This window comes from Penicillium longicatenatum (assembly GCF_028827895.1).
Source record: "Penicillium longicatenatum strain IBT 33135 chromosome Unknown contig_1_segment0_segment0, whole genome shotgun sequence".
NCBI classification, from domain to species: Eukaryota; Fungi; Ascomycota; class Eurotiomycetes; order Eurotiales; family Aspergillaceae; genus Penicillium; species Penicillium longicatenatum.
Genome location: NW_026643119.1, coordinates 1135377 through 1160628, shown reverse-complemented (window position 1 = coordinate 1160628; position 25252 = coordinate 1135377). Strand labels below are relative to the sequence as shown.

The 25252-nt window shown below is 48.1% G+C and overlaps 12 protein-coding genes across 12 annotated transcripts; 5 read left to right on the top strand and 7 right to left on the bottom strand.

Moving 5' to 3' along the window:
* Positions 1 to 122: 122 nt before the first annotated feature.
* On the bottom strand, positions 123 to 1389 carry N7484_001224 (putative extracellular exo-polygalacturonase; the record flags this gene model as incomplete). The annotated part of the gene is made up of 2 exons (XM_057111644.1): positions 123 to 927; positions 989 to 1389. 2 exons carry the CDS (start codon positions 1387 to 1389, stop codon positions 123 to 125), a joined length of 1206 nt encoding a protein of 401 aa, XP_056976381.1.
* Positions 1390 to 2126: 737 nt separating this feature from the next.
* pmeA (putative pectin methylesterase) lies at positions 2127 to 3225 on the top strand (the record flags this gene model as incomplete). The annotated part of the gene is made up of 3 exons (XM_057111643.1): positions 2127 to 2572; positions 2625 to 2737; positions 2798 to 3225. 3 exons carry the CDS (start codon positions 2127 to 2129, stop codon positions 3223 to 3225), a joined length of 987 nt encoding a protein of 328 aa, XP_056976380.1.
* A 682-nt stretch (positions 3226 to 3907) lies between these two features.
* Positions 3908 to 4835, bottom strand: N7484_001222 (uncharacterized protein; the record flags this gene model as incomplete). The annotated part of the gene is made up of 4 exons (XM_057111642.1): positions 3908 to 4077; positions 4099 to 4169; positions 4492 to 4644; positions 4747 to 4835. The coding sequence occupies 4 exons, from the start codon at positions 4833 to 4835 to the stop codon at positions 3908 to 3910; spliced, it is 483 nt and encodes a 160-aa protein (XP_056976379.1).
* Positions 4836 to 5797: 962 nt separating this feature from the next.
* N7484_001221 (uncharacterized protein) lies at positions 5798 to 9198 on the top strand (the record flags this gene model as incomplete). The annotated part of the gene is made up of 4 exons (XM_057111641.1): positions 5798 to 6040; positions 6092 to 6357; positions 6408 to 8478; positions 8536 to 9198. 4 exons carry the CDS (start codon positions 5798 to 5800, stop codon positions 9196 to 9198), a joined length of 3243 nt encoding a protein of 1080 aa, XP_056976378.1.
* Positions 9199 to 9431: 233 nt separating this feature from the next.
* Positions 9432 to 10976, bottom strand: N7484_001220 (uncharacterized protein; the record flags this gene model as incomplete). Its single annotated transcript, XM_057111640.1, has 4 exons — positions 9432 to 9680; positions 9736 to 10614; positions 10669 to 10772; positions 10844 to 10976. The coding sequence occupies 4 exons, from the start codon at positions 10974 to 10976 to the stop codon at positions 9432 to 9434; spliced, it is 1365 nt and encodes a 454-aa protein (XP_056976377.1).
* Positions 10977 to 11339: 363 nt separating this feature from the next.
* N7484_001219 (aminotransferase class I/II-fold pyridoxal phosphate-dependent enzyme) lies at positions 11340 to 12717 on the bottom strand (the record flags this gene model as incomplete). The annotated part of the gene is made up of 3 exons (XM_057111639.1): positions 11340 to 11669; positions 11723 to 11865; positions 11919 to 12717. Coding segments are annotated over 3 exons (1272 nt in total), but the record flags the coding sequence as incomplete, so codon positions are not given.
* A 432-nt stretch (positions 12718 to 13149) lies between these two features.
* bioDA (adenosylmethionine-8-amino-7-oxononanoate aminotransferase) lies at positions 13150 to 15719 on the top strand (the record flags this gene model as incomplete). Its single annotated transcript, XM_057111638.1, has 5 exons — positions 13150 to 13331; positions 13385 to 13478; positions 13527 to 14860; positions 14917 to 15494; positions 15547 to 15719. The coding sequence occupies 5 exons, from the start codon at positions 13150 to 13152 to the stop codon at positions 15717 to 15719; spliced, it is 2361 nt and encodes a 786-aa protein (XP_056976375.1).
* A 1779-nt stretch (positions 15720 to 17498) lies between these two features.
* On the top strand, positions 17499 to 19021 carry N7484_001217 (uncharacterized protein; the record flags this gene model as incomplete). Its single annotated transcript, XM_057111637.1, has 4 exons — positions 17499 to 17641; positions 17705 to 17718; positions 17774 to 18537; positions 18590 to 19021. The coding sequence occupies 4 exons, from the start codon at positions 17499 to 17501 to the stop codon at positions 19019 to 19021; spliced, it is 1353 nt and encodes a 450-aa protein (XP_056976374.1).
* Positions 19022 to 19237: 216 nt separating this feature from the next.
* On the bottom strand, positions 19238 to 19699 carry N7484_001216 (tautomerase family protein; the record flags this gene model as incomplete). The annotated part of the gene is made up of 1 exon (XM_057111636.1): positions 19238 to 19699. One exon carries the CDS (start codon positions 19697 to 19699, stop codon positions 19238 to 19240), a length of 462 nt encoding a protein of 153 aa, XP_056976373.1.
* Positions 19700 to 20336: 637 nt separating this feature from the next.
* N7484_001215 (dihydroflavonal-4-reductase) lies at positions 20337 to 21382 on the top strand (the record flags this gene model as incomplete). The annotated part of the gene is made up of 2 exons (XM_057111635.1): positions 20337 to 20766; positions 20826 to 21382. The coding sequence occupies 2 exons, from the start codon at positions 20337 to 20339 to the stop codon at positions 21380 to 21382; spliced, it is 987 nt and encodes a 328-aa protein (XP_056976372.1).
* Positions 21383 to 21567: 185 nt separating this feature from the next.
* N7484_001214 (sterol desaturase family protein) lies at positions 21568 to 22614 on the bottom strand (the record flags this gene model as incomplete). Its single annotated transcript, XM_057111634.1, has 1 exon — positions 21568 to 22614. The coding sequence occupies one exon, from the start codon at positions 22612 to 22614 to the stop codon at positions 21568 to 21570; it is 1047 nt and encodes a 348-aa protein (XP_056976371.1).
* Positions 22615 to 23518: 904 nt separating this feature from the next.
* On the bottom strand, positions 23519 to 24550 carry N7484_001213 (uncharacterized protein; the record flags this gene model as incomplete). Its single annotated transcript, XM_057111633.1, has 1 exon — positions 23519 to 24550. One exon carries the CDS (start codon positions 24548 to 24550, stop codon positions 23519 to 23521), a length of 1032 nt encoding a protein of 343 aa, XP_056976370.1.
* Positions 24551 to 25252: the final 702 nt, after the last annotated feature.

The following is a 25252-nucleotide window of genomic DNA, read 5'->3' as shown; positions in this document are numbered from 1 at the left end:
ACGACGACCTATCTGTATGATGAACATATTTTTGGCTATATATCGCAAAATTCCAATAGACCGTGAATTGCTACGAACCTATTTTCTTTCCAAGTTCTACCGTATGAACCCAAGCCAGATGCTTATCCTGAAGCCCCAGATGTACAAGTTACGCCCAAATCGTCCGTATTCGCGCAAAGAACCTCACTCTCCCCGTCTGGCGCTAGAACTGTGTAGTCACTAATTGTAACCCCACAAGTCCCATCAGCACCACAATCCATATTTCCAGTCACATCTCCATACTTCCCACTAGTCGTCCCACTAAACCCCTCAAAAACTACGTCCGTCAGGACGGCATCACCAGGATTTTCCTCACAGTAACTCGCATCTTCCCCATAACAACTCTGGATCTGAATCGCATAATCGCATCCATCAACCACAACCCCACTCCACGTCACATTCGTCACAGTAGAAAGCCCATGGTCCCCACCAGAGGGGTACGTCTTGATTCCAGCCGCCTTAGTCGAATTGATCATCGTCGCACCAGAAACATACACATTCTTCACCGTGTCATCGCCAGAAGAACCGAGTGATCCAACGCTCAACCCGTGGCTTCCTGTACATGTGATATCTGAGACAGTAACGTAATTTGCACCTGGCTTGAACGCTACGCAGTCATCGTCATTTATCACCGATACGGAGGTGATGCTCACAGTTGTACATGACCCGATGTCGAAACCGTCGGTATTCTTCGCGGCGTTTGTACTCTTGGATGTTGCAGTCATGGTCAGATCTGAGAAGTGGATATCACTGCTTGAGCCTGTGACGGAGTTGAAGACGTTCGGTGGATTCTTCTGGGTAAGACCGCTTATTTTGATGTTGCTGCTTGATGTTATGTAGAGTAGCGTTGGGCGTTGGTAGCTGCTATCTGAGGCGAAGAGATCGTATCTACATGAGGTTAACATCTTGGTTATATAGAGGTTAATATACGAATGGAAGGGGGTCATACGCATCTTGTCCATTGCCATTGATCACTCCACTCCCGGTAAGTGATCGCATGGTCATGCCCGTGACACCCTTTACATACATCATGGCAGTGCGACCTTCCCAGTAGTCCGTATCAGAGGCGAACTTGAGGGTTCCCTCAATCTGGAAGTCACAGCCACTGCATGATGAGAAGTCGAGAACGCTGTTGATGTAATATGTAGTTCCGGAGGGGATCACGATTACGCCGCCATCACCGCATGTTGATAGTGCCGATTCTATGGCGGGAACATCGTCTGTTGTTGATGTACCCCCTGCTGCCGGTGTGCACGTCGAGGTACGAGTGTTGAGGGTGCGGGTTGGGGAGCGCGGGGAGAGGGCAGCCGCCAGGGAGAGAAACGGGAGAAGAGAGAGAAGTCCTCGCATTCTAAAGTGTAGATCTCATGTAATGTAAAGATTTCCAAGTTTTCTTCTTATGAGTAGTGACTTTTGAAAGACACATCCGGCATTCGCGGAGTCATTATATGTAGATAAAGTGTGGCTGTTTTGACTAAGGAACTAGCTGTCAACCGGTTTCAAAACACACGGAGCATTTTCCGGATCGACGTTAACCAAAGCAGAGCTTTGAATCTCCATTCGAGGAATATCTATCTGGCATTGGCCCTGTTTCTCCAGTTTCGAATAAGGGCATATGCAGGTCCGGCAGCCCCACATTGATGAAACCAGTGACACGCCCCAATGGCTTCTTCACATGCACATTGTTCCGGCCAATTGTCTTTATTCCTGTTTGGCTTGGACTATTGACAGAAGGCGTACGCTTATAGCGCTCGGTTACAGAGTGGTTCGCCGGGTAAATTAAATGCAGATACGGCTCGGTATAGTCGATTTGTGAAAGAAACCTTGAAATAAGCGGGGTTTTAAGGGTCTTTCCCAGGTTAGACCGTGCGCATGTCTCAGGAAGAATCCCTATTCATGGATTTACGAAACACAGGAGGAAATTTCCACCGCATTCAGGGGAGACGGATAATCCTTCAAGTCTAGCTAATTGTGGAAGTAGGGTATCCTGGCTCCTGGGAGCATGTTAAATAGGTCTTCATCGTGTAATCTCCCTCTAATAATTGAGCGAGGAAATCGATCATCACACTTCGCTAGCCTATGACGAAATGAAGCCTTTCACCTTTCTCACATCGGCTCTGTGCCTCGGCACAACTGTCCTCGGCGCGCCAGCGAAGCTACATCGCCGCAATAGCGTAAGCAGAACTACACCACCGTCTGGATGTCTCTCGGTTGGCTCGAGTGGAACATACTCGACCATCTCTGCGGCACTGACTGCATTGGGCTCATCGACTTCATCAGCCTGTATCTTCGTCTATAGTGGTACTTATGCCGAACAAATCAAAATCGACTATGCTGGATCACTTATCATCTATGGTGAAACGACCGACTCTGGAACCTACAAGTACAACACCGTTACCATCACAAATACGATATCATCAGAAGAGGCTGGGTCTTTGGATCTGAGCGCTACAGTGAACATCGTCTCCGACAACGTTAGCGTGTATAACATCAATGTTTTGAATGGGTATGGCAAGGGAGCACAGGCTGTCGCGTGAGTAAGATCGACATTGTCCAACGTAAGCTTCCCAACTGACCTATTTCAGTCTCGTCGCAAATGCGGATGAGCTTGGCTTCTATGGCTGTCAATTCTCCGGATACCAGGATACGCTCTATGCTAAAGCTGGAACACAATATTATTCCAATTGCATGATTGAAGGTACCTCCAACTTACCATGGCAGTATGTCGGGTTTCAAGCAGTCTCTAACCTTGCCACAGGAGCCGTAGACTACATTTTTGGCGACGCCTCCGCTTGGTTCGGTGAATGCGACATTGTTTCCAATGGTTCAGGCGCCATCACCGCCAGTTCGCGTGAAGAATCCACCGACACATCCTGGTACGCGATTGATTCATGTAATATCAAGGCTGCGTCCGGTCTTGATCTCGACGGTGAAGTATACCTCGGTCGACCTTGGCGCGTTCTTGCGCGTGTTATCTATCAAAACTCGGAGTTGGGCTCTTTGATCAATGCTGCTGGTTGGACGACTATGGCGGATGGTGCGACTCCACTTTATTATGAATATGATAACACTGGTGATGGATCGGACACTTCCGATCGTTTGTACGAGACGTCTATCTCGGCAGGTGTCACAAAGACGACGGTTCTTGGTAGTGGATATGGGGACTGGATTGATGAGAGCTATTGAAAAACCTTGGAACTATGATTGGTCTATTTAAGTATTTTTAGTCTCTGGGTATCCATTATTTCTGTTAATACTTGTTCAATTTGGATGTGATATGTATATCGTGTACTTGGGCGTCTTTATTAATGATATAACTAACCAACGCGCGAAATCTCTTTTATTAGGTGATATCACCTGGGAACGGAGCGAATTGATCTAAATTTAGTTCCCAATTTTTAAACTTTGAAAAATCTAACACTCCGAAATCAAACATTCGAGCTGAACTAGTGCAAGAAGCATCGGAAGGTATGACTCTGACAAGTACCCTCCCCCGTTTAGGCGGAAACTGAAGGTACACTATGAATCATTTATATTCACTTTGCAATTTGATTTATTCTTTGTTAAGGAAAGTAATGAATCCACCAAGAATGAATCTCACCACGATATCTGATTTCAGGCTGAACTTACGATATCTCTCATATGCGTCTGTCATATCGATTAAAGCATTTTTTCGGTGGATGCAGGTATAAGGGAAGACGGAATTCGATGAATCAAAGTTTTAGCGACGCCAAGAAGAGTCATGATTGGATGGCGCAATAATTGCCTCAATGATACAAGGATGCTATTCGAAGATATGTGCAAGTAGAAAATAAATCATACAAGAATCATCGTCATAGCAAAATCTTGAATATCTGAGCGACAGTTGTTAAACTGATTCAACAGGCGAATATGAAGCTTGACATATTGGGCACTTGTAATGCCTGTATTCGAACCAAGAGGTGAGACAGCTTGAGTGGAATGCATGATGGCATCGATTCAAAACAATGATGCTTTTTTCATTCTCTGTGTCTGGTATGGATGCGTCATCTGACCTTACTAGAGAGAGATGGCGCGGACTGCCGGGTAGGTGAGCCGGCTCGGGAGAGGAGAGATAGGCGGGTGATGATAGAGATGAGAGGCATATGGGGCTAGAAAAATATTAGTCCAAGCCAAGAGTAGCCACGGGAGTCAAGAGTGCTGTTTGGGTAGTGAAAAATGAAGGCCAAGACATGAACACTTGGCTTGTGACATGTGTTGGCCATGGCATCATGTAAAGAAAACACAAAGAAGTGCTCGAGTACGAAATGCCCAGAGTAGGATCAAAGGCACAATATGGAACCCGCCCTATGAGGCAGGAGAATCCCTTGCCTAGCCTAGGCATTCCCCACACTGTATCACTCTACCCCTCGTAGCCAAGACATGTGCGAGTCGAGAACATGTGGAGGGATAATCACAAATAAGGTGACTTACCACATATCCTGTGCATAGCGTGCATTTTCGCTCGGCTCGTTCTGCTCCTCGATCCATCTTGTCACAGAAACCTGCTGCATTGATGAAGTGAGGTTGGCAGTTTCACTAGCACGGCGGGAAGCATCACGTCGCCGATGTTGCCACATAAGAACCCTGGAATTCACATATTAGAATACTAGTCACACCGGGAAATATTCAAGATGATTCTGCTGCAGGGGCATATGTAGCCAAGAACGACCGGGCCCCAGTACTTACATAGGAAAGAAGCTGATCAAGGAAAACAGGGCCACAGCGCCAATGATGATCCCGACCACCTCGCCCCGCGGCAGGTCATCATCTGCCATAGTGGGGAAACAGAGGTCTCGGGCCTTAGATCAAGGATGTAGAAGTGAGAATACGAGCAGGGTGAGAAAGAGATGCCCAATAACCAACAGCTCAACTTCCCCGGATTCGCGGGGGTAGCGATGAGTCTGAATATTCGGAGCACTGCTAAAAAAAGCACATCCCCAAGCCCATCAAACAAGGATCATTGTCTGTACAGAACTCGATGAATCCACAGCTTTAGCAAAGTTCGCCACCGTTGAAGATAACGTAGTCCAGAGGGGGTACTAGAAACAGAGGAACCTGGACGGGAGAGGAGAGCAGATTTGAACTCTGCAGTGGACCCTCAGACCTCGCAGAAGGTAGGATGCCAAGAAGCGTCCAAGATCAGCCAAGAATGACACATTATCTCCGGTGTTGGAGGTGTCGAGCGCGGAGGCTCCTTGCCCAGCCTAGAGCCCAGAATCCCGCTCTTGGTATTCCGCTGCACCAATCATGATCCAGTGGCGGCTCACGGCCGAGCCAACGCCGAGACCAGTCGTGTGCGTCATTACGCCTCGGCAGAACTCGCGTACACAGTGCCAAGTTGGTCCGCCAGATACCGATGTTTGGTAGGGGAATGTGATTGGCTAATGGAATTATCGTTCCCCAGATTTTATGCCCCGACGATATCTGAGCTTCGGGGAAGATGCCGTTCAAAGGAGCGGAATTTGCCATCAATCCCGGTAGGGAAACTTATTTAAGGACCAATTTTCCCCGGATTGGAACAGGAAAGAAAAAGGTTCAAGGGATTTAGACCATATTGTACTTAAGAATCAAAGTCTACAGTCTAGATCTTCAGGCTCTTATCATCTCGGGAATTGCATCGTGCTTGAACCCGTGTATGGACTCCCACTCTGTTGAAGATACTTTCTATATGACCCCTCCTTGAAGTCTTTTAGAAATACATACAACCACAACATTAGACTCCCAGGACATTCACGACATGTCTTCGGAGAAAGCCCAAAATTCAGGCGATACTACTTCCCACCCCTATCTCTCCAGCCCTCCTCATAACCTCACCTTTGAAGATGTGATCAATGAGCTAGGCACAAACTCTGATGACGGTCTCACCACAGAGAATGTGAAGCAACGTCTCGAAAAATATGGTCAGAACATGCTGGAGGGAGGCGAAGGCGTCTCCTTCGCAAAGATTATTATCCGGCAGATCGCGAACGCGATGATGCTTGTAAGTATCCAATCTCCAATAACACACATAAAATGCTCACCAAATGCGTAGATCCTCATTATTGCGATGGCCGTCAGCTTCGGCATTCAGTCATGGATTGAAGGTGGATTCATCGCAGCGGTCATTGTTCTCAATGTAGTCGTTGGAGTGTACCAAGACTTCGCCGCCGAGAAGACAATGGACTCCCTCCGCTCCCTGAGTTCGCCAACAGGAGTGGTGACTCGCGACGGCAAAACTGCTACAGTCCCCGCTAATGAAATTGTTCCCGGCGATATGGTAGAGCTGAAAGTTGGCGATACCGTCCCTGCAGATTTAAGGTACGAAAATTCCCTCGAACTCCAAAGTCCCTGAAACTAACCAGTAGCAGATTGGTCGAAGCCTTCAACTTTGAAACCGACGAGGCTCTGCTCACGGGTGAATCTCTTCCAGTCCAAAAAGAAGCCGAATCCACTTTCGACCCCGACACTGGACCAGGAGACCGTCTCAACATTGCCTACAGTTCTTCTACCGTCACCCGAGGTCGCGGCAGAGGTGTGGTAGTCGGCACAGGCATGCAAACTGAAATTGGCGCTATCGCTGCCGCACTTCATGGCAACGATACTAAGCGTCGCCCGGTGAAGCGTGGACCGGAAGGCGAAACCAAGAAGCGGTGGTATATTGAGGCGTGGACCCTAACCACCACGGACGCGATTGGACGTTTCCTCGGTATCAACGTTGGCACTCCACTACAGCGCAAGCTCTCCAAGCTCGCACTGCTTCTCTTTGGAATTGCGGTTATCTTTGCTATTGTGGTTGCTGCGGCAAATGATTGGCGAGGAGACAGTGAAGTCATCATTTATGCGGTCGCGACTGGCTTGGCCATGATTCCTGCTTGTTTGGTTGTCGTTTTGACAATTACCATGGCCGTTGGAACGAGGCAGATGGTCCAGAGGCATGTTATTGTCCGCAAGCTGGACTCTTTGGAGGCGCTTGGAGCTGTTACCAACATCTGTTCCGATAAGACGGGTACTTTAACACAGGGTCGAATGGTGGCTCGGCGTGTTTGGATCCCATCTGTTGGAACTTACTCTGTGGGATCCTCCAATGATCCTTTGAATCCCCAGGAAGGAGATCTGAGTTTGGCAGCTGAGCCTCCGGTGAAGCTGCAAACTGACTCTAAGAGCGGTGATCCTGCGAGCCCTAGCGAATTGCTCAAGGATAATGAGGAGTTGAAGTTATTCCTTAATGTCGCTGCTATGGCAAATTTGGCTCATCTGCACAAGTCGCCTAACGAGGGATGGCAGGCCCGTGGTGAGCCCACGGATATTGCTATCCAGGTGTTCGCCACTCGCTTTGACTGGGGCTCTGATCATTGGACCAAAGGTGAGAAGCCCATCTGGCAGCAGAAGGCCGAATACCCCTTTGATTCCAGTGTAAAAAAAATGTCGGTTATTTTTGCCAGACAGGATGACGAGTCGGGCAAGGCACAAGAGATGATCTTCACCAAGGGAGCTGTTGAAAGAGTTCTTGAGGCATGCACAACCATTAAGTGGAGTCCTGACTCCCCTGCGGTGCCTCTGAACGAAGAAATCCAAGATGAAATTTTGGAAAACATGGAAGCGCTCGCAAAAGAAGGCCTACGCGTTCTTGCTTTAGCTGGACGGGAGCAGACCTCTACTTCCAACAGTGATGGGACTCTTCCCCGAGAGGAAGTTGAGAAAGACCTTGTTCTGTACGGATTGATTGGTCTATACGACCCTCCTCGCCCCGAGACTACCGGTGCAATTAGCCAGTGCTACAAGGCTGGGATCTCCGTACACATGGTAACAGGAGATCACCCCGGAACGGCACACGCCATCGCCGCTCAAGTCGGAATCATTCCATCGAACATGGACACCATTGCAAAGGATGTCGCTGACGCGATGGTCATGACGGCGAGTGAATTCGACAAGTTATCCGAAGATGAAATCGACAACCTGCCCACTCTACCATTGGTCATCGCCCGTTGTGCACCAAACACGAAGGTTCGCATGATCGAAGCGCTGCATCGCCGCGGTCGCTATGTTGCGATGACGGGTGACGGTGTGAATGATTCCCCGTCGCTGAAGCGCGCCGATGTCGGTATTGCCATGGGTCAAAACGGGTCTGACGTTGCAAAGGATGCGTCGGAACTTGTCCTGACGGATGATAACTTTGCTTCGATGATCAATGGCATTGAGGAGGGACGTCGCATTTTCGACAATATCCAGAAATTTATTCTGCATCTTCTGGCAGAGAACGTGGCTCTTGCTTTGACGCTGCTCATTGGACTGGCATTCAAGGATAATACCGGCCAATCGGTCTTCCCTATCTCTCCCGTTGAGATTATCTGGATTATCATGGTCACTTCTGGTCTACCAGATATGGGCTTGGGAATGGAGATTGCAGCTCCGGATGTGATGGATCGTCCTCCACAAAGCGTAGGTACCTTCAATAATTACCCCCCTTGCATGACCATATGCTAACTCATCCGATAGAAACAAGGTATTTTCACCTGGGAAATCATCATCGACACCCTAGTCTACGGCGTCTGGATGGCAGCCCTCTGTCTCTCAGCCTTTGCGCTGGTCATGTTCCAGTGGGGCGACGGTAATCTTGGCGAAGGCTGCAACACGCAATACAACGATCCAAGCAAATCATACAGTTGCGACACAGTATTCCGTGCCCGCGCAACAACATTCACCTGCATGACCTGGTTCGCCTTGTTCCTTGCATGGGAGATGTTGAACTTACGCCGCAGCTTCTTTCGCATGCAGCCCGATTCCAAGCGCTATTTCACCCAATGGATGCACGATATCTGGCGTAACCAGTTCTTGTTCTATGGTATCATGGCAGGATTCGTGCTGGCTTTCCCGATCCTTTATATCCCAGTTATCAACCATAGCGTGTTTAAGCATACCGCTATCAGTTGGGAGTGGGGAATCGTGTTTGTCGAAACTATTTTGTTCTTCCTGGGTATTGAGACTTGGAAGTGGTGTAAGAGGGTTTATTTCCGCCGCCGGGCTCACAGAGCGGAGAAGAAGGGTGAGGCACCGAGGGGCGAGAGGCGGAGACTCAAGGATTTCAGTCGTCAGCCCACCATGAGTCGGTCGGAGACTCAGGCTACTGGAGATATGAAGGTTGAGCAGTCTCTGGTTTGAATGCATTTAGATTACGGACTTGTTGGATACATTATAAGTATGACAATTAGCTGGGTAGATATTCCGTGTGAATTACCCATAGACATAGATCAAATGAACTATATATACTATCTAAATCGCATTAACATTAAACAGTAGGCGTGGATATCCCACTACCGTGGAACTACCGTGGGAGTTATAATCTAACATGATGGGTATGTCAAGTCGCGTGAATATGGAGTGCGTTCAGCGACTTAAGCAGCGGTAGTCTTGCCATTTTTCATCGACTCCTCATCTCTGTGGCATTGGTCTGGGTACTCTGTCTCCGTCCAAGGCTCCCAGAAATGGGCCCCACTTTTCAGGGAACTGACGCTCTCCCAAACCGTGCAAAGCACGAACAGTGCCATGATGATTGAAAGAATGGACGTAGCTCCAAGGTGGTGAGCAAGAGGAAGCAAAATGACAATAATCCCGGTAATTGGTCTCATCATCAAGCGGACCGGCTAGATAAAACATCAGCAACCGAACCCATAAGCCGAAACCTCAATAATCACATACCTTTTCGACACATAAAGCTCCATTCTCATCCTTGGACCCATGCAGCAACGCGAATGCATACAAACAAAGCATGCCAACCCCTAAGCCCCCACATAGCAACCACCGCTGGGCATCTTCAAACTCCTCCTCCGCAACCGAAGCAGCAGCAACATGCCCACCGGCCAGGAGACTAGCAATGAGCGGCAAATGCACCACCGCAAAAGCAAAAGCCGTATAGACATTGTGTCTCAAAGGATGAGCCGAATCAACAGACCCATCAGCATGAACATACAACCAATTCAAACAAAACGCAATAATCAACGTCCAAACCGCCCTCAACAACCGTTCATTCAAGCCAACAGCAGCATGGCTTCCCACAATGATTAAGTACAAAAACTCACCCATCGCGATAATATAGAAGGCTGCGAACCGATCTGCTTCATGTGGGATATCAACAGCAGTAGAATACTTAACGCGTAGCATTTTCTTTGCAGCAGGCGAGTAACAAAATATCCAAGCAATCTCCTCAAGCACAACGGCCACAGCAGCAGCAGCGATCTTTCCGCGGATAGAGACAGATTCGAAATATAGCGGGATGTACACTGCTAGCGTGATTACTGATAGAACTGCCCAGAGACGCTGCTGCGGGCGGTGCTGGTAACTTGCGACGGAATTATAGAGATGCATGCATGTCAGTGAGAGCCGGGCAGCCATGTATGACCCAACTGCTGAACGCATTGCGCCGATGTCTTCGTCGACAAGTGGGGCATTATTGCCGTATACGACCATCAGTGCCATGATCCAGAGGATTAGGACGCGCTGGAGCAGGTCGTCGTTGTAGAAGGAGTTCATCACTTCGCGAAGATCGCTCCAGACATGCCATGATGGTGCTAGAATTAGCTGCACGTATATTTCAGTTTACTGGACTGTCTATCGCGGAGTTAAATTTCTTACGATGTACTTGGCGAGCTTTGCGCCAGAAATGTCTTCGGTGAGTGTATCGGCGAAATTAGATAGGATTGCTATGTAAAGCAAATCCAGGAAAAGTTCAAAGCGGCCTATATGCTGAGTGAGTTTTCCGATATTTTATTTCGCGTCTGATCTGAGATAGGTCGACAGTTCTGCTTACCTGCTTGTCGTTCCTCATCACGACGCTTTACCAGCCTCCCGTTCTCGAACCATTGCAGAGCGCGCGGTTGGCGGATGAGGTAGCGAGTCTCCGATTGAAGCTCGTTGGTGTCGATTCCTGATGGGCCAGCCATGATAATGGAGTGTCACGATGCGCGGGAGAAGCACGGTCGCAAAGTCGCAAAGGGGTCTGCATTCGCGATCTGCCCCACGGTTCTTGGCACCTTATCTCACCACTTAATCTGGACCCATTGGACTCCATAATGAGGCTCTAATTTTGGTGCGCTAGTTTCTCTGATTTTTTTCTCGTCCTTTCTTAAAATTCGTTTATACTTTATTTGTGGAGAGCTTCAAGCCCTTGAATCTTTTCTCTAGGCGATAACTCTATAAGTTGGTCCGACTCGATCCCCTTGTAAAGGCATATTCATCGCTCCAAGTACAGTTGACAAGGAACAAGATTGAAAAGTCGTTAACATTTAGAATGAGAAGGAATGAGATTATAACTTGGTCTCCCTTTGTGCCGGGGCTATATCCAACCACGACTGGATTGTTCGTACCAGTCCCTCGACCTCTTCTTCGGTATTTCCAGCATGGAGACAAACCCGCACGCGCTCCTTACCATCGGGAATCGTGGGGGGCATAATAGCGCGAACGATGAACCCGGCTTTCTGACAAAAACTTGCCAAGTCACGAGGTTGTGAAGTTCGGAGTGAAAAAATAGGAGATGTAGGGAAATGATCCACCTCGAACATGACCGATTGGCGGATCTGCAGCGATGCCAAAGACTTGTGCAGATGCCCAATCAATGATTGGACTCGGTGTTGCAGCTATTGATAATAATTAGCAGGTGTATGTCAAGTCTGAAGAACTGCGCGCCTACCGATTCTGTCTCTCCGGAGGACAGGAGCTCGTAGGCCGTTCTAATCGAGGCAAGGAAAGGAAATCCAAGGGCTGTTGTATAAATCAGGCTTCGCGCATAATTTATTAAGTAGTCTCTGGTTTCAGGGCCACATAGAACCATCGCTGAAAGAGAGTGTCAGCCAATTGCACCAATGAAGTTGGTGTGGGGAACTCACCACCATGGCTAGCCAGAGCCTTGCCAAAAGTGTGCACTCGAATAAAAATACGATCTTGGACTCCGAGTTCTTGAACAACGCCAGCACCCTTCGGTCCACAAACGCCAGTCGCATGTGCCTCATCGACGATGAAATACCCATTCCCAAGCGGAAGAAGCTCATCGACAACATCGAGGAATTTCTTAATAGGAGCCACATCTCCATCCATGCTATAGATGGATTCGATAACCACAAAGACATTTCGTGAGCCATCCTTCACCTTCGAATCCTGTTCAATTTGCGCCTTCAAGACCTCTCTTAAACTGATAGGACAGCTATGCGAAAACATCTCCCGACGTCCAGCCCGAGAGAGACGCATACCTTCATGCGAACTAGCATGGATAAGCTCATCATATAAGATCAAATCACCCGGCTGCGGAATACTTGATAGAACGCCAATATTCGCATCATAGCCGGAATTGAACAAAAGTGCCGCAGGCGCTTTATGGAATTCAGCCACAAAACGCTCCAATTCTTCCGCGTAAGCTGAGTTGCCGTCCAGTAATCGCGAACCCCCGCTGGCGAACGGGAAGGATTTGGGCGTATTGTTTACGTGTGCCAGGAACCGATTGCGGTATGCTGGGGCCGTGGAGAGCGAAAGGAAATCATTGGATGAGAAGTCGACTGCCGTCTGTGGTAGGATGGTCAGTCTGCGACGCGCAGATTTGGCCTCTCTGCGCTTTAATGCGTCTTTGAATGATTCGACGAGTGTCTTTGCAGTGGCTGATACCCCGGTGGTAAGCTGTTGTGAACTCATCGCGCCTGTAGAAGCGTGTACTCAGGAATGAGTCAGGTGCGTTGAGACGGTGGAACGGCTAAGAACGGAATTTGGGCACGGGGATGATCATCCCGCACTTTAAACCTCTAGCTCCAGGACCGCGGCAGATTCGAATGTTCCGGGGACAACACGATAAGCCAATTGTAAGACGACGCCAGCAGAGACCAATTACATGGGAGAGAATGAAAATGGCAGAGTAATATTTCCGTCTTTTATTATTGTTCTGACGTAGACAATTTTGGAGTTCGTTGGGGCTCAACGGAGAACTCCATCCTCGGTCGTCCTCGGTGAAAGGGGAAACTGAACAATTGTGGATCCGTGAGGGGAAGTTGATTCGCCAATTGACGTCAAACTTCCCGGTAAACGCAATCAGCGCAGAGTTGACTTTACCATCCATTTCATTCATCACGCACAATGGCTCCTGTCGGTTCAGGGCTTTGGCGCACATTGCGCGCTCATCAGGTTTATGGTGCTAATACCGATGTTGGCAAGACTATCGTCTCGACAGTTTTGTGTAATGCCGTCCAGAGACAGAAGCAGCGGGCCGCGTTCCTGAAGCCTGTGTCTACGGGAGCATTGGATGATGCCGATGATCGGTACGATGAGTGAAATGTTTGTTTGGGAGCAAAGGCGCTGATTGAAACCGCAGGCATATAGAAAGGTACGGAGCTGGAGCATTGACCAAGTGCTTGTATCAGTTCGATGAACCGGTCAGCCCGCATCTCGCGGCGAAATCGAAGACTGTAAGTGCGATAGTATTGCGGGTAGAACATCATTTCTAACACTCGTAGATTCCACGGGATGATGATCTCCTAGCATCTATACATAAGACGCTGTCTGGTTGGGCACGGTCGGACATTGACTTTGCGTTGGTCGAGACCGCCGGCGGCGTGCATTCTCCCGGCCCCAATGGCAATTCTCAAGCAGACCTCTATCGCCCCCTTCGATTGCCCATTGTCCTTGTCGCAGACTCTCGACTAGGTGGTATTTCCTCGTCGATATCCGCATATGAGTCTCTGTTGATCCGTGGATACGATGTTCAATCTGTGTTATTGTTCCGCGATGAGTATTATCAGAACCATGAGTATCTCGGCGATTACTTCCGCAATAAAAGCATACCTTTGGTGCATCTGCCAGTTCCACCTGCGAAGCCGTTGCAGTCGGACCCCGATGCTCAAAAAAGGGACGAAGAAGCAATGCTTACATACTACGGTCAGGCCTCCCAGGAGTCAGAGATCCTGCGTCTCCTCGAGGAAATGACCATCAAAAACAAACAGCGGATTGAGAGGCTGGAAGAAATGACCGACCGCGCACAAGACCTGATTTGGTATCCCTTTACTCAACATCAAGGAATGCAAGCCAAGGATATCACGGTCATTGATTCTGCCCACGACGACTATTTCCATACCTTTGGTTCCAGTGGCACTGCCAACCGAGATGGCGAGCTCCAGCCAACCTTTGATGGTTCCGCATCTTGGTGGACCCAGGGACTGGGTCATGGAAACCCCGAGCTATCCCTCTCAGCGGCCTATGCAGCTGGCCGATACGGTCATGTCATGTTTGCCGGCACCGTTCATGAGCCAGCGCTTTCCCTTGCAGAAAACCTGTTGAAGACTCTCGATAATCCACGCTTCAGCAAGGTATTCTATACCGATAACGGTAGCACTGGAATGGAAGTTGCTATCAAGATGGGTCTCCGGGCTGCGTGCGATAGATATGGCTGGGATGCCAGCCAAGAGAAAATTAACATTCTTGGCCTTAAAGGCAGCTATCACGGTGATACTATCGGCGTGATGGACTGTTCTGAGCCATCAACCTACAATAAAAAGGTCGAGTGGTACCGCGGTCGCGGTCATTGGTTCGACTTCCCTCTGGTTAAAATGGTTGATGGTAAATGGAAAGTGGAAGTTCCCGCCGAGCTTCAACAAGACCTGGGCTCCGATGCAGAATTCAGTTCTTTAGGATCCGTATTTGATCTGAACAGCCGACTTGACTCCGATGCTAGTCAGCGCTACAGAAAGTACATCCACCGCACGATCAAGGATCTCGTGGAAACCCACGGAATGAAGTTCGGTGCTCTCATTTTGGAGCCCGTCATCCTTGGTGCTGGTGGAATGCTTTTCTGGTTCGTGACCAGCCCCTTGCCCCGCTATCCCAACTGTAGGCTAACAAGATACTCAGTGATCCCCTTTTCCAGCGATGCCTAACCGACGTCGTCCGTGAGCATCCAGAGCTTTTCTCCCCCAACGCAACACCTGCCAAGGCCTCTCCATCCTGGTCCGGCCTACCAGTGGTCTTCGACGAAGTGTTCACTGGACTCTACAGACTCGGTCGCCCTACATCTGCGTCCTTCCTTGACGTATACCCTGACATTGCTGTGAACGCGAAGCTCCTCACTGGTGGTCTCATTCCCCTCTGCACAACAGTCGCAAGCAAAGAAATCTTCGACACATTTTCCAGCCCTGAGAAGAGTGACGCACTTCTTCACGGTCACAGTTACACAGCTCATGCTTCAGGTTGCACGGTTGCTGTTGATTCGCTGCGGGCGATGTCTAAAATGGACAAAGATGGGTCCTGGGATGGATACCGTGCAGATTGGCAGAATACTTCTTCCACGTCATCCACTGCTTCTACCCCAGAAGTCTGGAGTGTCTGGTCGAATGGCCTCCTGCAGGACCTTTCCTGCGCGGAGCCTGTAGAAAGTGTTTTCGCTATCGGAACCGTATTGAGTATTTCCTTACGCGATGCACAAGGTGGTGGTAAGTCCTTTTTTGAGTTCGTCACAGAGAAATGCAACTAATCGAAGGTTAGGCTATACTTCCACCGCTGCGAAGGGCTTACAGCAGAAGCTCGCCGCCGGTGGAAATCAATTCAACGTTCATTCTCGGGTATTAGGAAATGTGTTATACTTGATGTCTAGCGTCACCTCCAAGCCCGAGTCATTGCAGGAGTTGGAGAGCCTCCTTCGATCTGCACTTCTGTGATTAACGTTTGTCTACGTCCTGTTTCTTTTTGCTTAGCCACCTGGCGTCGATCACTAGTTATAACGCACCGTGCACATAGCCGAATATACTTTCATGCAAATATCTTAATCAAGCCACCTTGTGAATGATACCGGTCAAAACCGATCAACGTTAGAAAGACTGTCCACCCACTATTACTTAATATTATGTCCCCAAAAACTATGTAACAAATGACCGCATATCTAATTATGATATATGGGGTATGAAACCGATATTCCCCGAGTCCTCCAACCCCGCATGGATACCGTGACGTTTGAATCTAGATCACGGAGAAGAGCATTACAGATTCCTCTTGGTGGAGATTTATCCTGCACGTTGACTGGGGAAGGCTGACACGACTCCAAGTTTCCCACTGTTTTTGAGCTTCCCCACAAGAAAGAGTGGGGCCATATAGTCATAAAAATTGAAGTCTTGGGCCGCGGCCCTTTTTATTCGCACGGCTGTGTCCATCTTGCTGTACTACTGGATTTGAACTTGTACAGCTAGGTTTGTGTGGCGAAGAAAATCTTCACCAATAGTCTCCCAGGACCCGCTGCATTGTTAACAACAATTCCTGCTGCGTTCGGTTGAGCGAGCAGTCAGGGTTTTATTCATTGATTTTTTTCTTTTGCATTGTTGGATGATCAATAATTCGAATTTTTTCCATCGTTCTTGTCAGAATGCAGTTCGGGAAACACGACGGAGCTTCCGAGGCTGCTGCAAGTAGTGCCTACCATTTCCCTCTTTGGTACCTCAACCTTCAGTTCGTATGCGCAGCGGAAGGTCCAATTCGGCATTTGAAATGTCATATAGTGAACCACAGCAAAGAAAATCCGGCTAGTCAAGGCTGACGTGTGGAGACAATCTCGGCTCCAGGTCGTAATCTCACCACAAAATTTCAACAAAAATTATGTTCGGCTGGTCAACGGACGACAATTGGTATCCGTGACAAAATTTTATCATGCGATGTCTTGGCAGCAAGTGTGCCGGGAGCTTAAACGGTTCCCCTGACTAAATTTTTCTCTCCTTGGTGGCGATGATGCGCCTCGAGCCGCAGGGATTTACCAGAGTTGGAGTATACACTTTCCGTCTTTGAACCCCACGAGCATTTATTTGCAATTGGGAAAGGATGTACAGGTATATAATTCGCAATGAACGCACCACGACATTACCTATATATTCGTACAGGACTCAAGCGAATATCATTCCACAGGGGCAACAAACTTTTAAACGAACAATCTCTTGGCGTGGGAGCTTGAGATTTGAACATGGTCATAGAAAAAAAACTCCGGCTACCGTCGGCCAGCCACAAAGGGTCCCGGGATTTTCGTTAGATAATATATACTTAACCCGAGAATCTAATTGGTTGACGGACACAGCACAGTGGAGTTATGGGTCCACCACTGCGCGCTATAGTGGACCAAAAGACGCTTAAATGTTGATGATCTTGACCGAGCTTACATTCGCATCACTGAGACAGTTTCGTTCCATAATAAGATGTGCAAAGAAAAATCTCTTTACGTCAGATAAGAGATGACTTTGCCTTTCCAGAACTTCCGGGCCCCAGAGTCTCCCCCATAAAAATGGTTCACCGCGGGGGTTTCGGTTGGCTCATTGCAACGTTGTGATCCACTTTGGTTAGCTAAGGATTTTTTTTGCACACATACATATCTAAGCTAGCATTCTGTCTTGGTTATTTTTTGTTCGTTTGTTTCGCCTTGCCTCTCTTCTCATTCCTGGTAGTCCTATCCCACCGCCATAATGTTCGACGGTGTCACTTCGCAGCATGATTCGGAGTCAGGATATGATGAGAAGAAGGTTCAGGATGATTCCATGCCACAATATGTCGATGCATTTGGTGATGAGTCCAATGCGGAGGTCAAGTATAAGACCATGGAGTGGTGGTAGGTCATGCGCGTCCCATAATGTATGTTGAAGAACATGTCGCTAAAGATTGACGTATATAGGCAAACCGGAATGTGTATGTGTCTTTTAAACATGAAACCAGCCCAGGGCGTAACTCTAACATAATACAGTCATGATTGCCGAGTCTGTTTCCCTTGGTGTTCTGTCGTTGCCGGCAACCCTCGCTCAGCTGGGTCTCGCTCCGGCCCTCGTCCTGATCATCGGCTTGGGTCTTCTCGCTACATACACCGGATATGTCATCGGACAATTCCACCAGCGCTACCCTCATATTCAGAACCTCGCAGATGCTGGTGAGGTTCTGATGGGAGCATTCGGTCGTGAACTCTTCGGAATTGGCCAGCTATTGTTCTCCATCTTCATCATGGGCAGTCACATTCTCACTTTCAGCGTGATGATGAACACCATTACCGAACACGGCACCTGCACCATGGTTTTTACCACAGTTGGATTCTTGATCTGCATGGTTTGCTCTCTCCCGCGTACTATGAAGAACATGACCTACATCTCGTGCATGTCCTTCGTCAGTATCCTGACTGCCGTCATTATCACCATGATCGGTGTCGGTGTCCAAGACCACGGATACACCACTTTGCAGGCCACTGTCGACACAAATCTCTATAAGGCCTTCACGGCTGTGACTAACATCGTGTTCGCGTACTGCGCGCACGTAGCTTTCTTCGGTCTTCTTGCTGAGATGCGTGATCCCCGTGACTTCCCTAAGGCTCTGTATATGCTGCAGACTTTTGAGATTATCTTCTATACCGTCGCTGCCGTTGTTATCTATTATTACGCTGGGCAGGACGTCACATCACCCGCCTTGGGATCTGCTGGCCCTGTGCTTAAGAAGGTCGCGTACGGAATCGCCATTCCCACCGTATGTCATCCACTCCCTAAGTACCCTTTCCTCCATGACTAATATTCCCCAGATCGTCGGTGCCGGTGTTGTCAACGGCCACATTGGTCTGAAATACATCTACGTCCGTCTCTTCCGCGGAACTGACCGCATGCACCGCCGCGACCTTACATCCATCGGATCCTGGGTAGCTATCGGCGTGAGCTGTTGGGTCATCGCTTGGATCATTGCCGATGCCATCCCAGTCTTCAGCGATCTCCTCAGTCTGATCAGTTCCCTCTTCGCTAGTTGGTTCAGCTATGGTCTTGCTGGTGTTTACTGGCTGCATATTAACAGAGGCAAGTGGTTTTCTTCTCCCCGGAAGATCGCCCTCTCCATCCTGAATGTTCTTATTGTCCTTATCGGTGGTTGCATGTGTGGTCTTGGTCTTTATGTGTCTGGTAAGGCAATTCACGATGACGCGTCTAGCAACAGCTTTTCTTGCGCCAGCAATGCTGAGGTATAGTCGTGTCTTAGAGGCTACAGTTAATGTTTGTACGGTTCTTTGCATGTGACGTCTGTACTTTTTCATCTACTTGTATATAGAATCTGGTCATAGAAGATAATGATTGGGCTTTCGCTAGCTTTGATCATTTTATTCCCCTTTGCACTCTTTCCGGTCACTCAAACGCTTAGCCATACATGTGTCATTATGCCTACAACAATTCCCAAAGGAACATCCTCACTTGGGCGGATAAGCACCCTCATAAGGCAACGGCTTATTCTCCTCAGCCCAAACCCGCTCCTCGGCACTTTTGTTAGGAGGAGGAATCAAACCATTAATCTTCCAAAGCCGTCTCTCCGTCTCTTCAACGGTATATTCAAAATCATATCCCTTATCCAAGAGATGGGGTTTCATAGCCTCATCCAGGCGAGAGGTAGTGCGAAGGAATGCTGCATCGGAATCGGGAATGCGGACCGCGACGTGGTTTATCACCACGCGTACAAATGGTTTATCAGTGGCAGTTCTTATTTTCCCGCCAACGAAAACGTTGTTGCTTTCCATCTTGTGGAATTGGGTTACCACGTAGAAGGCTGGCAGACCAAATCCGACGTACATCTTGGTGATGTCGTCTGCAAAGGCTTGTTTGGACGCATCGTCCTCGAAAGTGCCGTGTGGGTGATAGATTTGCCAGAGAGGCATTGTGGAGGTATTCTTTGGAATCGGGTAGGGAGATCTGGTTCGATCTGGCGAACAAATCAGATGGAAATAAAAAATTTAGAGAAGCTTTCTTGGGGACTCGATTGAATGGTGGTTTGGAGAGGAAGCGGTGCCTTCTGTGTGGCTTTATACAAGCCCGGTCGGTCTCGTAATGGCCAGATCATATTTTTTTGTCCCACCCCGATCGGATTTTGATATAATCATTATTTCCTCATCTCCATGTCGCACTCATTTAACGATCGGATGATTATCGAAGCGAATGACGATATAATTATTGATGATGTTGATGCCGAGATGAGTGGATCTCGGATTCCGAGTCTGACAAATTAGAATTAACGATTATTCAACATCCATCTCGCTCTTAACAGTCTCGCTCCGATGAATAAACCATTCAGATATACCTACCTTAACCTTAAAACGCGAGTGCAAAATAAGATATTCGATTATTCACCGGGTCATTTGTAATACTCATATTTGTAACTACCATGGAATCTTCTAAGAATTCAAGATCTCAAATCGCGAGTATAAGTAGACATGTAAGAACGGATCTCCACAAACCAATCTCAACAACCAAGCATCTCATCTACTCATCTCAGGATCACTTCATTTGACAGCCAAAATGACCAAATCTTTTGTCTTTATCACTGGTGCATCCGGTTTCATCGGCGCCCATGTTGTAGCCGTAACTCTGAAAGCCGGATACCGCGTCCGACTAAGCATCCGCAAGCCCGAGCAAGAAGCCGTCATCAGAAAGCGGTACGCTGAATTCAATAGCGACATTGAGATCGTTGTTGTTCCAGATCTAGCAAATGTCGATGCTCTGAAATCCGCACTGAATGGCGTCGACTATGTCTTCCACATTGCCTCTCCAATGCCAGGAAGTGGTATCGATTTGCAACGCGACTACATCACCCCAGCTGTCCAGGCAACTCTTTCGATGCTCAATGCTGCATTGGCACATGAGCAAATCCAGAAAGTTGTCATTGTCTCCTCTGTGCTCGCATTGACACCCGTGGATGCATTGATCGCAAAGAGTGTCGTCGCGAAAGGTTAGTTCGCCCAACCATAATAATACAGTCTTCCAAGGCTAGTTACTGATGATGTACAGAGAACACCGGTGAAGTCATACCTGTCGATGTCAGTATGACCTTCCCCGAAGGCTTTGGAGGCCACGGTCTAATGTATGCCGCGTCCAAGATCAAAGCTCACCAAGCTACCCGAGACTATCTCAAGGAGATAAATCCCCACTACAAAGTCCTCACTTTGCACCCTGTCTTCGTCCTCGGTGACGATATGGTCCAGGAGACTGCAGACGGTGTTGCGGGCATGAACAAGTTCTTCTACAACTCTTTCCTCAGCCAACAGCCTCTCATCGGAAATGCGTGGGTTCATGTTCGGGATGTGGCTGATGCGCATGTGAGAGCTTTGGAGACTGATGCCGAAAGTGGCAAGGAATTCATTCTTTCGCATCCTGCTTCGTCTTGGGCAGATGCGGCGAAGTATTTTAGGGAGAAGTATCCCGCATTAGGATCTAAGCTGCAGCCTCCATTTGATGACAATTGGGACGTTGAGAATACTGCTGCTGAACAGATTCTTGGACTGAAGTGGCGCTCGGTTGAGAAGATTGTTAGTGATGTTGTTGATCAGCAGCTGTCCTACCAGTAGGCAAGAGGCTTTGTCTGAGGATTTAGAGTGCTACCATGTTCTTTTGTCTTTGATTGTATTCAATCTAATAATATGAAGATGATTTACTATGCGATCGATGTGAAGATACCTCCATCTCACAAGTAAACAATTTAGTATATGTGCGTCATCATCATAGTGCATCATGCTCAATCATAAAAGGCCATCTAGAACAAGGGCATTTTTGCCACATTGTAATAATCAACATTACTCGCCGCAGACTCGATTCGATCAGTAGTAGTCCCAAAGATCTGATCCCAAAGACGAGTCTGTTTGCCATAATTGTGGCTCTTCCTCCATCCCTTCCGGTGGTGAAGATCATGATCCTCAATAACGATATCGCAGTTGAATATCTGCAACAACCAACTAAGTGTGGATGGCACAGTCAGATGCATCCGCAGTCCACTATGACCGAAAACTTCCGCGAACGCCACGTATTGGTGGCAGATCCACCACTCATAAAACCCCATCGGTAATCCCATAAACCGAAGACTGACGTATGTCATAAAAGGCACACCGACCATGTCGAAGAACTCCTGTTCGTGGTCTGCGTAGGCGGCAAGCAGGGGATTGGGGTGCTTGGTCAGGTGGTGGGTGCGGTGGAATTTCCAGAAGAAGCCCACATCGTGCATCAGACGATGGTACCAGTAAAACCAGAAGTCGAGTACGATTCCGTAGAGACCGATCATGAGTGGAAGCCAGAGCCAGTTCAATTGGCTAGGGAGTTGGTCTCTGTTGTAGGTCAAGTAGACGGCCATCACGAGTCGGGAGCCGGTGGTCTTATAAAGCGAGGTGACAACTTTGCCCACACCAACGTCGGGGACTCCATCTCGCTCGTGTTTGTCACCATCCAGAAAGCCATATATATGACCCAAGCGTCGCAGGACGTGCACTTGATAGATGACAGTCGCGTTAAAGGCGAGGAAATAAAAATTGAATGTAGCGATCGGCCCCAAGGTACGACCGGTATAAGTCATATAAGCTTGATGCAGAATTAGGGGTATAGCCGAGTAAAATAGCACCCATCGCTGGAGAGACCATTGTGGCATAAACGGGATCTTCTCTTCTTTGGCGTGGACCGGTACTTCTTTGCCTAATTCAATTGGATGGGCATTTAAAAGTTCCAATGCCCAGTGTTGGTGGGTCCATTCTGATCGGTCAGCCGTGCGCCAGGTGGACTTCATAGAGTCCTTAGATGCTGGTTTGGTATCCATGGTGGCGTTCGATTCCGTGCTTGGACTTCATGGTGGGCTGGGGGACATGTTTTATATCAATTCGTCCCCGGGTATAGAAATCGGACTCCAAAACACATGTGAAGTGGTTCATGGCGCTAGATGATCCCTGGGTAGATCTGATTTCCCCAACAAAAGCTCACATCAAATGAAGAAGTAGATCAAGAGAACCATGAAGTATCCACAACTGGATCCACTCGGTCGCTTCCCACGTGAAATTCCCCCGCACAAACATGCCGAGGGCTTGCGACTGGCCATTGGAAGAATTTTGTAATGTTGATTGTCTCTCTATGACGTGTAAAATGCGAGTAATCCATCAGCGATAGATTTCACAGCACATTGCAACGTTGTTGTGCATATTTAGGTGGTGTTCGAGATGCAGGTAGAGTTGAGCCTCGGCTTTGCGATCGTGCGACGCGATCTTAGATCACCCTTAAGAGGAATTTGCCGGTGCAATGGGTCCTCGCCTAGGTGATCTACACCATTTCATCCAATGATGGCACTTGCCCACCCTTTTCAGATGATTATTTCAATCCTAAAAGGGTAACCTCTGCGATAGTTGAGAAACTAGTGCTAATATTGTGGTGCTCTAGTTTTTCATAGCCGCCTGGGGCAATCTCCCACCTGGTTTCTTCATGAACACTTTTGTTTTGTGAAAAGATGATCGTCAATCACAATTGGTTGGATGCGACTGTGCATAACTGGGTCGATCTTATCTGAGGCTCCGATGACATATGATGCTTGTCATTTCCCATCTACTCCCTCGGTCGATATTTTGTTGGGATTTCAAGTCGGCTATATACTTCCCTCTAAATGCCTACAATGAATTGGTAGAATTTCGAATTCTTGGAAGGAGATTTCATCACCGTTCTTATTCACATGTGCATCAATATGCTCTCTCGGTTCTTCGGACGACAGCCTTTTCCATCGTTTCCGACGAGCACGATCCGACCAAAGCAACAAAAACAAACAACATGAAACTTAGCCATGGTCCAATAAGTATATACATAATTTGGCTTAATGAAATGACCAAAGGAATCATCACCCATGGAGTTGTGAGGATTTTTGACGGGATAAACTCCGCACCAAATATGAGTTTGAAACGGAGAAATGATTCTGATCGTTTATTGCCGGGCCCATCACGAGATATAATAGAGCCCTGTTGTATTTGAAAAAATGCGCAAAATTGAAGACCGATTTGTAAAATAATGTTGATAACTCCCAGTTGATTAGGGCTGAAAATCACACCGAGCCCCATGTTCTCATGAGATGATGTTTGGTTCGGCCTTAGTGGCGCGTCATGCTCAAGAACATGGGATTGGGATGTTTTAGCAATCTCAGTCATCTGGCCGCTGACATTTTCTGTTGAATTCAAGGAAATTGTGCGGTTGAGGTAGATAGGTTCGGCCGTGCTAAGGAATGGGGCATTCGTGGACACTGGTGAGGTTTCGAGCGGAAGTGTGGGATATAGTATCGTGGCCGGAATGTGTGTGATTACATGAGGTCTGTGGTCTGGGACAATTGCCTCTGGCTCAGATTGCTCAGGTTCGTCAAGTGCAATTGCACTATCATAGCTTTGGTGTCGTTGGCGGACGCTAGGTTCTTCTAGCTCAGCGAGCCAGAGATCAAGCCATTTCGTCAATTGCTCGCTCATTTGATCTTCAATGTCGCTGTGCTTGCAGCCTTTCAGAAAGAGGAGCTCCACGAGCTTCTTTATATGGGTTTGAATCAGATCACGCTCCGTCATCTGAAAAGTCATCTTGTGTTGCAAGATATTGCAGGCATCCTTGCATTTGCTCATAGCCACAGGATGCTGGCAACGCTCTTGCTTTCTGGTTTTTGCGAGACATGTCCATTTTCCATTGACGGGAATTTCCAGACCAATAATGTCGCCAAGTTTGACTGTTTGTTCTGTCATTGGGGAGGACGCTTATTTAGAGAAAGCTTAAAATATTGTGATGGTCAAATGGGCAATGCTCAATGAGGCTGGGCGACTGGATCTGCCTTGAGTCTGTGGATTTACCATGAGTCCCCTGAGCAACGCTGCTATTATTATACACCTTGATGGGTACGGCCATCGCATTCCATGAGCACTGCCTTGCGCTCAGCCTGAGGACACTACTCTCAAAATTGTTAGCCTGGCATGCACCGCCACAGGCAACAATCATACCTCGGGTGTGAATTGGGGCTGAAACATTGAGGCTTGCAGGGGTCTACGTGGCTAGAGTCCAAAGACGGAAAACTAGTCCTTAGCTTCTGTTCGACGACGTCAGAGTAGACGGTGGGCCAGTAAAAATCAACAAGCCTTTTACAGCGGGCCGAACCATCGGTGGATCTCAATTCCATGGGCGCTAAGGATGTCCAATGTGAACAGAACAAATGAATGATGCCTAGGAAAGATAACTTCGTGGGGCCATTTCAGCGGTCTGGAAACAGTACATTATGACCGATTTTTGTGACACCAAATCAGGTACTCTTGAGGCCCCCGGACTTTCTGCAAAATATTTCATCTCATTTTTTTGGACAGTGCAAATCACTAAGGGGTCCTCAGCAAATTTTCCATGTCGTACTTTTGTACTTTTGTGGTCTATTCTTAGGCTCCGAAATGCAGCTAACACTT